Source organism: Engystomops pustulosus, chromosome 7, assembly GCF_040894005.1.
Source record: "Engystomops pustulosus chromosome 7, aEngPut4.maternal, whole genome shotgun sequence".
In the NCBI taxonomy this organism is placed as follows: Eukaryota; Metazoa; Chordata; class Amphibia; order Anura; family Leptodactylidae; genus Engystomops; species Engystomops pustulosus.
In genome coordinates, this window is record NC_092417.1 from 150,599,290 (window position 1) to 150,613,973 (window position 14,684).

The 14,684-nt window shown below is 41.6% G+C and overlaps 2 protein-coding genes across 3 annotated transcripts in view; both read right to left on the bottom strand.

Moving 5' to 3' along the window:
- The window catches only part of LOC140071023 (3-galactosyl-N-acetylglucosaminide 4-alpha-L-fucosyltransferase FUT3-like), a 393,606-nt gene that overhangs the window by 310,670 nt on the left and 68,252 nt on the right, over nt 1-14,684 (bottom strand). The gene's annotated exons all lie outside the window — the stretch shown is intronic.
- The window catches only part of LOC140071025 (4-galactosyl-N-acetylglucosaminide 3-alpha-L-fucosyltransferase FUT6-like), a 75,979-nt gene continuing 68,300 nt past the window's right edge, over nt 7,006-14,684 (bottom strand). For both annotated transcript variants that reach the window (XM_072118240.1, XM_072118241.1), the window contains exon 2: nt 7,006-9,797. In XM_072118240.1, the coding sequence (XP_071974341.1) occupies nt 8,669-9,727 (1,059 nt within the window). In that variant the 5' untranslated portion in view covers nt 9,728-9,797 and the 3' untranslated portion in view covers nt 7,006-8,668. The remainder of the gene's footprint in view (nt 9,798-14,684) is intronic.

The window sequence follows — 14,684 nt, forward strand, 5'->3', positions numbered from 1 at the left end:
GTCTATGGTGATGGTAGAACCACCTCTCCTCTAGGTGTAGAGGATGCCCCCTGTCTATGGAGATGCTAGAACCACCTCTCCTCTAGGTGTAGTGGATACCCCCTGTCTATGGTGATGGTAGAGCCGCCTCTCCGCTAGGTGTAGAGGATGCCCCCTGTCTATAATGGTGGTAGAACCTCCCCTCCTCTAGGTGTAAAGGTTGTCCCCTGTCTATGGTGATGGTAGAACTTCCTTGCCTCTAGGTGTAGAGGATGCCCCCTGTCTATGGTGATGGTAGAACCACCTCTCCTCTAGGTGTAGAGGATGCCCCCTGTCTATGGAGATGGTAGAACTGCCTCTCCTCTCGGTGTAGAGGATGCTCCCTGTCTAATGTGATGGTAGAACCACTTCTCCTCTAGGTGTAGAGGATGCCCCCTGTCTATGGAGATGGTAGAACCGCCTCTCCTCTAGGTGTAGTGGATACCCCCTGTCTATGGTGATGGTAGAGCCACCTCTCCGCTAGGTGTAGAGGATGCCCCCTGTCTATGGTGGCGGTAGAACCTCCCCTCCTCTAGGTGTAAAGGATGCCCCCTGTCTATGGTGATGGTAGAACGACCTCTCCTCTAGGTGTAGAAGATGCCCGCTGTCTATGATGATGGTAGAACCACCTCTCCTCTAGGTGTATAGGATGCCCCCTGTCTATGGTGATGGTAGAACCGCCTGTCCTCTAGGGGTAGAGGATGCCCCCTGTCTATGGTGATGGTCGAACCGCCTCTCCTCTAGGTGCAGAGGATGCCCCTTTCTATGGTGATGGTAGAACCTCCTCTCCTCTAAGTGTAGAGGATGCCCCCTGTCTATGGTATAACCACCTCTCCTCTTTTTGTAGAGGATGCCCCCTTGTCCTGGTCACAAGATCTTTGGAGAGATCCTTGTACTGTCCGTTCAGGTATTTGTACATTGAAATGAGGTCTCTCCTAAGTCGTCTTTTTTCTAAACTACATAACCCCAAATTTAGTAATCTGTCCTTGTATTCTAATTATCCATTTCACTAATAATCTTGGTTGCTCTCCTCTCCACCCATTCCGGTTCTACTATGTCCTTTTTATACACTGATGCCCAAAACTGAAAACAATATTCCATTTGTAGCCTGACCAGTAATTTGATAAACTTTGTCCTTATCATAAGAATCTATTCATCTCTTGTTACATCCCATAATTGTATTTGCTGCCTTGGTCTGGTCACTACAATTAAGATTACTATCCAGTAATACCACCAAATCTTTTTTAGCTGAAGTTTTACTAAGTAATTGACTGTTTAGAACATAATTGTACTTTTGTTTCCATGCCCCAAGTGCATAACCTTACATTTATCTACATTAAACCTTATCAACCATTCCTCCGTCAACTACTCAAGCATCCAGAAAGCCCTCTGTAATACTATACTATCATCCTCAGTATTAATTATATTGCACAGTTTAGTATCATCTATAAATATTGTTTGCAAACTTAGACAAAAAAACCATGTGGACACAACAATATATACTCACCGGCCACTTTATTAGGTACACCTGTCCAACTGCTCGTTAACACTTAATTTCTAATCAACCAATCACATGGCGGCAACTCAGTGCATTTAGGCATGTAGACATGGTCAAGACAATCTCCTGCAATTCAAACCGAGCATCAGTATGGGGAAGAAAGGTGATTTGAGTGCCATTGAACGTGGCATGGTTGTTGGTGCCAGAAGGGCTGGTCTGAGTATTTCAGAAACTGCTGATCTACTGGGATTTTCATGCACAACCATCTCTAGGGTTTACAGAGAATGGTCCGAAAAAGAAAAATCATCCAGTGAGCGGCAGTTCTGTGGGCGGAAATGCCTTGTTGATGCCAGAGGTCAGAGGAGAATGGGCAGACTGGTTCGAGCTGATAGAAAGGCAACAGTGACTCAAATCGCCACCCGTTACAACCAAGGTAGGCAGAAGAGCATCTCTGAACGCATAGTACATCGAACTTTGAGGCAGATGGGCTACAGCAGCAGAAGACCACACCAGGTGCCAAGCCTTTCAGCTAAGAACAGGAAACTGAGGCTACAATTTGCACAAGCTCATCGAAACTGGACAGTAGAAGATTGGAAAAACGTTGCCTGGTCTGATGCGACATTCGGATGGTAGGGTCAGAATTTGGCGTCAACAACATGAAAGCATGGATCCATCCTGCCTTGTATCAACGGTTCAGGCTGGTGGTGGTGGTGTCATGGTGTGGGGAATATTTTCTTGGCACTCTTTGGGCCCCTTGGTACCAATTGAGCATCATTGCAACGCCACAGCCTACCTGAGTATTGTTGCTGACCATGTCCATCCCTTTATGACCACAATGTACCCAACATCTGATGGCTACTTTCAGCAGGATAATGCGCCATGTCATAAAGCTGGAATCATCTCAGACTGGTTTCTTGAACATGACAATGAGGTCACTGTACTCAAATAGCCTCCACAGTCACCAGATCTCAATCCAATAGAGCATCTTTGGGATGTGGTGGAACGGGAGATTCGCATCATGGATGTGCAGCCGACAAATCTGCGGCAACTGTGTGATGCCATCATGTCAATATGGACCAAAATCTCTGAGGAATGCTTCCAGCACCTTGTTGAATCTATGGCAAAAGGGGGTCCAACCCGTTACTAGCATGGTGTACTAGTAAAGTGGCCGGTGAGTGTATGTGGGCCATTGTTGCATGACTTACATGACATATTTGACAATTGTGATGTAAACTCATCAACTTCCCAACCCTTTCAGAGTCACACTATTAGGGCTCATTCACACAAACGTAATGGGGACCGGTATGCGGTAGCACCATTTGCAGCCGCATATCGGTCCCCATTGACGTCTATGGTGACCAGTTACTGTGCGGTGAGCACACGCGCAGTGCTCATCCCTCCTACTCTCTAGCACGTGGGTAGATGTTCCGTGTGAATGTACCCTTAAGTGTAGAAAGATCTGGAAAAGCTATGTGTTCATGGCACTGCTTGTATGTAAGGGGATGATCACATATTAACTTTTGTGCCTTATGTAAAAGGAAGAACAATGCAAAAGATTACAGCAAAATGATTTGTTCTTGAGAAAAATAAGTGCTATACTATATATACTTGTTGTAATCAGCCAAGATAAGGATATTCTTAATAAGTATATATTGATAGGTATATGTTAATTCAATTTAATTCCATCAGACTTGAATGCCACATCCAGGAATCCCTTCTGTCTCCCATTTTGTGCTGAATCTTCCTCTGCTTCTGTGAGATTATACTAGTCAGAGGGAGCATGGGGCAGGGGTAGACAGTGTAACAGCCTGTGAAGCTACAGCATGGAAAGGCTCTGGTAATGTGCCGCAGAAACCTCCTGGCTCATAAGCAGAATTTTAAACGTTGATTTTAAAAGGAAGAAGTCAGTGGGTAATAAATATAAGAAGATTACCACAATTACAGTGCCAGGATCTGTGAGTCATTTTCCCTGGTTTATCATGTGTGATACCACTATTGGATTGCATGTATGTTTTTTAGAAGGAGTTTGACCTCCTATGAAGTAAATTATATGAATATATAATGGTTTTTTATGCTAACCACAAACATATAGGATGATGTTATTGGCTGTTAGAACTATTTTATTAGATTCGAGCAAGAGAAAGAAATGTATATAAATAATTTACAGTATGGATTTTTACATTTTAATGAATTCATTTTAAAATTATAAAACTGTTTAAGTAAAAGTATAAAAGTGTTTAGTATGTGGAATCCAGGGGTGTCACTAGGCTAAAAGATCCAAGGCTAGGCTAAAAGATCCTGTGGGGGAACATCTGTTCCTCGGGGGTGAGGGTTGGGGTGGAATATTCATTTCTGGGGGGGAGTGTGGACGACATCCATTGCTCTGGGGGGGCTGAGGTGGAATATTAATTTCTGGTGGAACTGTATATGACATACATTGATGGGGATCTAATGGGAACATTCATTTCTGGGGGGATTTGTGGGAGACATCAATTGCTTGGAGGGGGGACACCAATGCTGGGTGTCTATGGGGCACATGCATTGCTGGGGGTGGGGACAGCCGTTTGTGAGTGGCTGCGGGGTATGCATTGTTGGGGTTTGGGGGATATCCCTTTTTAAAGGGGTACATCAATTGTTGGGGGGCTTAAGGGGACACCAATTACTGGGATGTGATGTGAGGGCATCAATACGTGTGAGAGGCAGGAGGGACATCCATTGTCATGGGAGCTGCCGAGAACATGAATTTCTGGGTGGCTTTGGGGAACATCAGTTTTTTTGAGGATTGTCAATTGCCCATTATATATATAACATCATATACTGGAGAAAGTTACACTCACCTTGTCCCTCATTCCATTTAGTGTCTGCATTGTCCAGCGTAGTACACCCGGGATTCCCTGCACAAGCGCTATAGGTATGAGTAGTGGAGCCGGGACATTATCTGGCTTCACTTGACACAACACAGATGTAGAGATGTGAGTCCGATGTGACGTATGGGCACATGGCAGAATAAACATAACAAAACTGCAGGGCCTTCTTCTAATGACCTCAACTGCTATAGTGCCCCCTACAGGGGAAATAGCCCAGTTCCAGGACCAGAGGAAGGTAGTTTAAGCATGGGTGGATTCAGAAGCAGAGCAAATTTCAGTCTATGGTTTGAACTTTTTATGCCCAAGATATTTTTGTTAACACTATCTACTGCTAAAAGCAGTTATTTACTATCCCAGGCAACACCGTGAACTTCCGCTAGAACTAGTCATAAAACTGTGTAAAAACTGTCTAAAAAACCCTTGATTAATGTGGCTCAAGGTAATTTAAAACAAAGGGTTTTTATCACAAATTAATTTAATCTGATCCATTGGGGCACATTTACTTACCCGGTCCAGTCGTGATCCAGTGGCCCGACGTTCTCCGACGCTGATTCGGGTCAAGCCGGGATTCACTAAGGTCCATGCGCCAATGTCCACCAGGAGTCGCTGCTGCGTCGAGGTCCGCTGGAGTTCACCTTCTATTTCTTGGTGCAGGTAAGTGCGTGTCAAGCGACACCTTTTTTTTCTAAATACCGCGGTTTTTCCGAATCCATAGGATTTTCCAATGGCCAAGGCCCCCGTAAACTGATCGCATGCACCAAAATCCTGGCGCAAATCGGAAATCATTGGGATACCCAACGGAATCGCGCAATTCGGAACCCTTAGTAAATGAGCCCCATTGTATTTCATTTGGTTATTGTAACCGCTGAGTCCGTGTTAGGATTATGAGTCCAAAAGTGAAAACACATTGAAGTACAGTTTGTTGTTGATTGGATTGTGCTGGTGACGGAGCGGTCACTTCATCCAAGTTGGAACAGAAGCAATTTCATTAGTTAGCAGGAAATTATTCTAAACTCCCCTCCAGACAATTGCTCTGTCTTCCAGTATGTCTCCATATTATGTCTGTTCCAGGTTCAATTATAAAATAAATAGAGAGTGACAGATCGCCTTGAAATACTTCTTGGAAAGATTCTACATGATTAAGAAACCCAAAATGCATCCAATGCATCATTTTTAATACTAACCCGTCAACTTAAAGAAAATCTACTGTTTGATTTGATGCATTATGAACCAAAAATACCTTTAGAATGCTGTAGCTACAATCATACAGAAACATCTCTTGTTTAATCCCTGATCCGAGTGGATTTGCTCAAAAAACTATTATAAAATTATGACAATGAGACTCTGTTGCTTCTGTGCTGGAGCTTGGCACTTCTTCTCTCACATTAAGTATGCACTGCTCCAGAGAATGATATAATCACTGTTTGTGCCTGACAGGCAGAAGTAATCAATTGCTGCACCATTCCCCAGCTGCTGTGTATGAGTGATCCAGCTCAGGTTGATTAGTCTAGTCTGGACAGTTCAGGAAGCTCCGTGTGTAATGTGTTTATGTAAACAGCCAGCAGCACCCAGCTTTTCCAGGGTCCAGAATGTTATAATACTTTTTTTAAGCAAAACCACTCAACAGATTAAAGAAGATATGATCCTGCATCAGTGTAGCCATAGCATTCTCAAGGTATGTTTGGTTCATAATTAGAGATGAGCGAGCACTAAAATGCTCGGGTGCTCGTTACTCGAGCCGAACATTTCCAGATGCTCGAGTGCTCGTTTCGAGTAACGAGCCCCATTGAAGTCAATGGGAGACCCGAGCATTTTTCAAAGGGACCATGGTTCAGGAATAAAATGTGTTATTTAATTGAAAAATAATGTCTTCTGATAATTTGCAAACATCTGCGATCTATTCTTCACTGTTCCGCGCGTATATTATCTCCCGACAAGTTAGCAGATGTAAAGAACAGTGAAGAATAGAATAAAAACAGTGAACACAGTGAACACAGTGAACACAGGATCATTTAAGATAAAAACACAGTGCAGAACACAGTGCAGAATAGATTACAGATGTTCGGCACATCTGCTTACTTGTCGGGAGATACGCGGAACGGCGCGAACAAAATAGCATGTGAAGAACAATATATATGTGTGTGAAGAACACATTGCAGATGTTTAAATACATCTGCAATGTGTTCTTCACACATATATATTGTTCTTCACATGCTATTTTGTTCGCGCCGTTCCGCGCGTATCTCCCGACAAGTAAGCAGATGTGCCGAACATCTGTAATCTATTCTGCACTGTGTTCTGCACTGTGTTTTTATCTTAAATGATCCTGTGTTCACTGTTTTTATTCTATTCTTCATTGTTCTTCACTGTGTTTTTTTTAATTAAATGCTCGATCTCGAGCAGGGGAAATACTCGTCCGAGCAACGAGCCGTCTCGAGTACCCTAATGCTCGACCGAGCATCAAGCTCGGACGAGCATGTTCGCTCATCTCTATTCATAATGCATCAAATCAAATGTTAGATTTCCTTTAAGTAACAAAATATCTCATAACAGAGCATTGGGAGAAATACAGACAATCTTACAATTATGTATAAGTTTATTGAGATAAACATTGACCAGAAAACAAAGGACACAAAAAGAAAATAAAAATGTGCAAAAAAAAATGTGAGAGTCTGTCAACTAGTAACTGATGCAGAGAGTTGGAAGAGGAAATGGAAAGAGTTGGTTTTCCCTCTTATGAGTTAAATCTCACCTGTTAACTATAAAAAAATTCTCCTAAGTCATATGCAAATGAGCTGAAAATGGGTGACGAGTTCTTGACATAGGTCACACTGATTGGCTGAGATGATAGGACCGCTTTAGATGCCAGATCTTGTCCTCTACTGTACCTAGGAATACCATGACCAAATACTTTGTGGCTTGTGTTTCTATGAGCTACAGAACCAGGTATACAAGCAGTTATAGAAGGCAATATGAGATGCAGATCATAAATCAATTACTATCTACTCCTAAAATTCAATCCCCTAGATCATTTTAAACCTTTTACTTTACAGTTTTACTCAGTTTTATAGCAGATACTTCATGAACCCTGTGTGCTGACAATCTGGTTACATTATGAGGGTACAGGTTTATCTACACTTTCACTTAGCTTCTCAACATTCACTAGTATCTGACACATAGAAAGATAGATGAGACAGCTCAGAGATGAGAGATGATGAGATACATGAGATGAATATAACACACAATTACATTCTCAGCGCTGCTAGATCTCAGCCATAACATAAGGTGTCAGCTCTGCTGTCTCTCAGTCCCCTGGATTAAGACCTTATCTGCCTGTAGCTTGTTTGTTTTACTCTTATCGCACTGTTGCTTGCCAACAGGAAGTCTGTGTGTGTGTGAGCTCGTCTTGGAATGCAAAGGCGAATGCTTGGGGCAGCGAGGAGCTCAGTGCAGTGTCAGACAGGAGAACAATTTGTCCTGTGCGACCCTAGACTTCTGATTTAGGGTCATATCCCGGGCCAACCAAAATTAAATATACTAGGACTGATAGAGACAGGTTGGAATTATTTCAGTGAAATGATAAATTTTTGTTAATTACAGTGAATTAAAGAATGTGTTATTTTGTTAACCTGAGTATATTTAAGAATCTTGTCTTCATGGGCATAACCCTTCAATCTGCCTGTATCTCTAGTTCTATAGTTCACAGAACCACAAGCCACAATTAACTCTCCGCCTTCAGCTACTAAACTTAAATCCTCTATGGAAAAAGATTGTTCTTCTTTGCTTGTCATGATTTGGAGGGGATTTTCTTTTTTATACTGTATGTAAATGTGCAAGATGTAACATATAAGAAGAAATTCTAGAAAGGATATTTCATACCTACCTGCAGGGCCTAGACGTTCAGTGGTGTAAAAGCTACTGACAGATTATATCTCAATGTAAACAATTTAATTTAGAGACCACAACCTGAAGTATTGATACACTGCTTTTTGTCACAATCATAGTTTCATAATATACTCTATATAAATGTATAAATTTAAAGAACTAGTAAACCAATCAGATCAGCTGGAGTGCAACACCATGCACTCCTAGAAGCCTGGTGGTAGCAGAAACTCTAGCAAATACATAATTTGTTTATTTTTGTCTATTTTTATATATGTTCTAGGGAAAGTAGGATAGTGATTCAGCACAAGTAGTTTCATAGCCGTTTCTATCTAATCTGTTTATAAACGATCACAAAAATGTCTACACATGTATGATAATTATCTTTCTACCTCAGACAATACTAATCTTTAAACCATTTTTCAATGCTCGCGATGGTCCTATAAGGTGGAGCTTCTTTCAGGGCCTTACAGACTCTACAGTAGGACACTGTCCAAGGGTTGTCCTGAGGTGGCACATAATATTCTGATCTCCAGTTGAAGTATTGCTTGTACTTCTCTTCATCTTTGTCCAGACTCAGAAGATAAGAAGCCAATTCCTGGGGACTTGCAAAGTCATCAACATGAATGAAGGAGTCTCTGGGGATGAAGCGCTCATAGTTTTCACGTGGTGGTCCCATCACAACTGGAACACATCCAGAGTAAAGTGCATTGTCCCAGAGTTTTTCTGTTATATAATCTACATGTATAGAATTCTCAAACGCAAAGTAGAATTTGTAAGTGGAAAGTATTTCTGATTGCCTATTTCTAGGCAGATTACGACGTCCATATCCGTACATATCAATCTGTAAATAGTTCTTTAGTTCTCCATAATACTTGACTCTTCTAGAATTTGGATTCCAATTACTTATTGCCCAGGCTGCTAATTTAGTTTTCGTTGGGATGGTAAAATGCATTGTCGTATTGTGCTTTTCTATCCAACCATATGGAGCAAAGATGTCAGAGTCAACCCTGTAGGACATTGTGAGGTTGATAAGATTGTTCATAATTGCAAGGTTTGGACAATGACTTGGAGATTCATTATTAAACCAGACCCAGCGCTGGTTAGATGGTCTTGGTGTTTGAGGTAGTTGTTTCTTACTAGTGTACACATCTCTGTGGAAGAGTACAACTGCATGTGCTGATGAATACAGGGTACGGTCTGCTGTATACAAACAACCGGAACCATCAAATTGCTGAGGACATTGATTAAGAGGAAATCGTTGTCCAAAGGGAAAAGTCCAAACTAGGATAATTATTGGTTCTTTTGCTATAACCGTTACATCATCTTGTGAATCAGCTTTGGTTGAAGCCGGAGCTTCTCTTCTGTAGTACATTGTAAACAAAATAAATGAAAGGAGTATTTGCAAACTAATGAGTAGGAAAATCTTGACTGGATTGACTGATTTATCTGTCTTAGACATTTGAAGATAAAATGTGGTTTGAATTTTCAGGTAGTCCTTCAGTTCACAGTTCACTTACGTATTGTTTTACCTATAATGAAAACACAAAATGTATTTATTTTACTTTTAAAATGGAGAATTGGATGAAAAAACATGTTCCTTGCAAGTGAGAAACCAGTTCTGTTTCATTGTGGCTGGCCTCCACAGCAGTAAAAGATGTTCTGGTTAGGAAAAACAAGAATATTAGAAGGCAACTTAAAAATGACCTGCCCGCCGCTATATCGGATACATGAGGAGGCTTAGAACTCCTGATGTTTCCAGTGAGCGGTTGTGCCAACAGGGAATTCCATGCCAGGCCATGCCTAAAGAATTGATGCGGAGAGTGTATTGGAAATTTTTTAACATTTCATCATACAAACAATTACATTTATTTGCTGAAACAGAAACACCCCTATAAAACAAAGTTTTACACAGTGTACATACTGATAAAAAATGTAACAATTGTTAAGGATTGGATTTTATTATTATTATTATTATTATTATTATTATTATTATTATTTTATCATTTTAAAAATAGATGTGTTCAGTGTTCCTACAACTAAAAAATGCATTTACTGCTCCACCCAAAAATCCATAAAAGGAATTCAAAAATTCGCTTCAATCAAAAAACGTATCTTGTCCAGGAAAAAAATCCACCATAAAGTAAATTTAAAAAAATAATTAAAAAAAGGTGGCTACTAAAAAGCACGAGGATGAAAATGATTTACAAATCACACAGATTGTAATGTATAAAAGTGTTAAAGCATATTTATATCGACTGATAAATGGCACAATTAATATGTGTTGCCATTCAAAAAAGCAACCAGACCCGAAAAAAGTAACTCCTCATGCATCTCTGCAAAAAGGAAAATTAAAAAGTTATGGAGTGGAAGACAACCTATACATTACTGTACACCAGAAATGTTATTTTTAGCTGGAGACAGGCTCAAATAACCTATGTTATGTCAGTCCTTAAAATGCATTTGTCAGAATTCTGAATACTGCCACTTCTTCCTTTACTAAAATAGTTTATTTCTCAGAACCTGGCTCCCTGCCAGCAGCAAGTGATGAGTCCTTGGGGAAGGGGAGAGGGGGAACAGCTGCAGCAGCCTGTGTCTCAGTCTTCTCATGCATTCTTGTAACAATAAATGTCAGTGCTCTCTCCTACCAGTCTGGGCTTCTTTTCTAGGACAACCAATTCCTGTACTCTTGTGTGTACTCTGGACCAGATGGGTTACACCCCAGAGTTTTATTAAAGAACTCAGTTCTGTTATTGCTGTACCGCTGTTCAAAATCCTCAGGGATTCGGTAATGTCTTGTGTGGTGCCAAGTGACTGGCGCAAGGCAAATGTGGTGCCAATATATAAAAAGGGCTCTGGGAACTTCACCAGGCAATTACTGGCCTGTAAGCTTAACTTCCATTGTGGGGAAAATATTGGAAGGGCTAGTAGAAGATTATATACTGGAGTATGTGACATCACTTGGTATAATAGGTGACAGCCAGCATAGGTTTTTACTAGAGATGAGCGAGCACTAAAATGCTCGGGTGCTCGTTACTCGAGCCGAACATTTCCAGATGCTCGAGTGCTCGTTTCGAGTAACGAGCCCCATTGAAGTCAATGGGAGACCCGAGCATTTTTCAAAGGGACCATGGTTCAGGAATAAAATGTGTTATTTAATTGAAAAATAATGTCTTCTGATAATTTGCAAACATCTGCGATCTATTCTTCACTGTTCCGCGCGTATATTATCTCCCGACAAGTTAGCAGATGTAAAGAACAGTGAAGAATAGAATAAAAACAGTGAACACAGTGAACACAGTGAACACAGGATCATTTAAGATAAAAACACAGTGCAGAACACAGTGCAGAATAGATTACAGATGTTCGGCACATCTGCTTACTTGTCGGGAGATACGCGCGGAACGGCGCGAACAAAATAGCATGTGAAGAACAATATATATGTGTGTGAAGAACACATTGCAGATGTTTAAATACATCTGCAATGTGTTCTTCACACATATATATTGTTCTTCACATGCTATTTTGTTCGCGCCGTTCCGCGCGTATCTCCCGACAAGTAAGCAGATGTGCCGAACATCTGTAATCTATTCTGCACTGTGTTCTGCACTGTGTTTTTATCTTAAATGATCCTGTGTTCACTGTTTTTATTCTATTCTTCATTGTTCTTCACTGTGTTTTTTTTAATTAAATGCTCGATCTCGAGCAGGGGAAATACTCGTCCGAGCAACGAGCCGTCTCGAGTACCCTAATGCTCGACCGAGCATCAAGCTCGGACGAGCATGTTCGCTCATCTCTAGTTTTTACTAAGAATAGAAGTTGTCAGACTAACCTGATCTGCTTCTATGAAGAGGTAAGCAGATGCCTGGATGGAGGAGCAGCTGTGGATATTGTGTTCCTGGACTTTGCAGAGGCATTGGACAATGTCCCTCATAAACGCCTGATGGGTAAAATAAGGTCTATTGGTTTTGCAGAAATCATTTGCAATTGGATAGAGAACTGGCTGAAGGATCGTATCCAGAGAGTTGTGGTCAATGATTCCTACTCGGAATGGTCACCAGTTATGAGTGTACCTCAGGGTTCTGTGCTTGACCCATTTCATATATTTATTAATGATATAGAGGTAGGAATTAATAGCACTGTGTCTATTTTTGCAGATGACACCAAGCTGTGTAGTGTAATACAGTCTATGGAGGATGTTCATAAGCTGCAGGTGACTTGGACAAACTAAGTGTTTGGTCATCCACTTGGCAAATGAGGTTCAATGTGGATAAATGTAAAGTAATGGGGTTAATAATCCAAAGACAAAATATGTCCTTGGGGAGTAAACCTGGGAGAGTTCCTTGTTGAGAAGGACCTGGGGGTACTAGTAGATCATAAATTGAATAACAGCATGCAATGTCAATCAGCTGCCTCTAAAGCCAGTAGGATCTTGTCATGTATCAAAAGTGGTCTGGACTCTTGTGAAAGAGATGTAATATTACCACTGTACAAGGCATTGGTTCAACCTCACCTGGAATATGCTGTCCAGTTCTGGGCACCGGTTCATAAAAAGGATGCCCTGGAGCTGGAGAGGGTTCCACGTAGAGCCACAAAAATGATAAGGGGTATGGAGAGTCTCAGTTATGAGGAAAGATTAAAACAACTAGATTTATTTAGTCTGGAAAAGAGACAACTAGGAGGGGACATGATTAATTTACTTAAATATATGAATGGTCCATACAAAAAATATGGTGGTATATTGTTTCAGATTAAATCAAATCAAAAGACGAGGGGGCACTGTCTCTGTCTGGAGAAATCGAGGTTTAATCACCAGAGGCGAAAGGGCTTTTTTACTATGAGAACTGTCAACCGGTGGAATAGCCTGCCTCAGGCACTGGTCACAGCAGGGACAGCAGAGAGCTTCAAGAAGGGTCTAGATGCATTTTTACACCTAAATAACATTGATGGCTATTTTATATAGAATTGTTTCCCCTAAATCCCTTTCCATCTAATCCCTTCCCTTCTGTGGTTGAACTTGATGGACAAGTGTCTTTTGTCAACTGTATAAACTATGATACAATGAAAAAATAGAAAAAGAAGGAATTCCACCTTAAATGAAATTTCACTGATTCTTTGGTTGTGGATCCAATAGTCCGATTCTAATAATCGGCCACCACTCCCGAAGCCAACCTGCTCTCGTGCATAATCTTTCCAAGTGGCACCTGGTAAGCAATCTGGCAAAGAGATAGTGAAAAACCTTCAGGTGTAAGTATAAAAAACACTTTTTATTCTACTCTAACTACAAGATTAAAAGCTTGCGTGTAAAATCAGACGCCAAAGCACCTAGCGAGCCACAACCACATCACATCAAACTTACCGTAAAGTTTCTGTAATTATACCTCCTCTCCTTCAGAGAAGATATAATTATAGCGGCCGGTAGGTTGTAGACCCTGACTGTCTACCATCCACTCCTGCTGCCAAGACACCTCTGCTTACTGACTCCTCCATGGTCCTAGATTTATGTACTGAGCTCCGTTGAGGTAGTTTCATGTGTGCTGGTGTTGTGCCCTGTATACTGAGGTGGACGTGTGCCTTCCATCATGGGCACAGTGTCTAAAGAAGTAAAGCTTCTGGGGATGTATAAATTAGTCCCCATAGATGGCTATGGTGCCCAGCGGCTGTACGAAGACCACACGTACCGTACCATGCAAAAAGAGTGCTCTATCTTTCCCCATACATATCGCTGGGCGTCGTGTATTGCTATGGAGAACAGACACTCCTCCTCTCCAATTTGCCGCTGGGTGCTCACCTGGGCTATGGCCGGGTGACAAGTAGGCAACACAAGTAGCCCAACCCACTGGTGACACTTGCCCCATTCTAATGGAGGTCACAGGTGTTTTGGCTACAAGGGTGTATAGTTAATGTCTCTAACTGCCTCCCTCCCTTTGCTTGCTGTGATCCCATGGCAGTGGGGAGTCGTAGAACACAGTGGGAGGGAGAAGTGCTCTTTCACAGTGTAACAGTCTGAAACAAGAGCACAGGGGGCTCTGGTAATTTTTTTCCTCAAATGCGGCGACATACCTCCATAGAAGTCAATATCCACGAAAACACGGACGGCACACCAATGACATCCATATGCAATAGTTTTTTTCTCAAATGTTGTTAGGCAACCAACTGGGTAGGGCAGAAAGTAGAAACCCATCTGTAGGGCAGCACGGTGGCTTAGTGGTTAGTATTACAGCCTTGCAGTGCTGGGGACCTGGGTTCAAGTCCCAGGGTCAACATCTGCAAAGAGTTTGTATGTTCTCTCTGTGTTTGCGTGGGTTTCCTCCAGGTCCTCCGGTTTCCTCCCACACTCCAAAACATACTGGTAGGTTGATTAGATTGTGCGCCCCATTGGGGACAGAGAGCAATTTGGCAAGCTCTGTGCAGTGTGC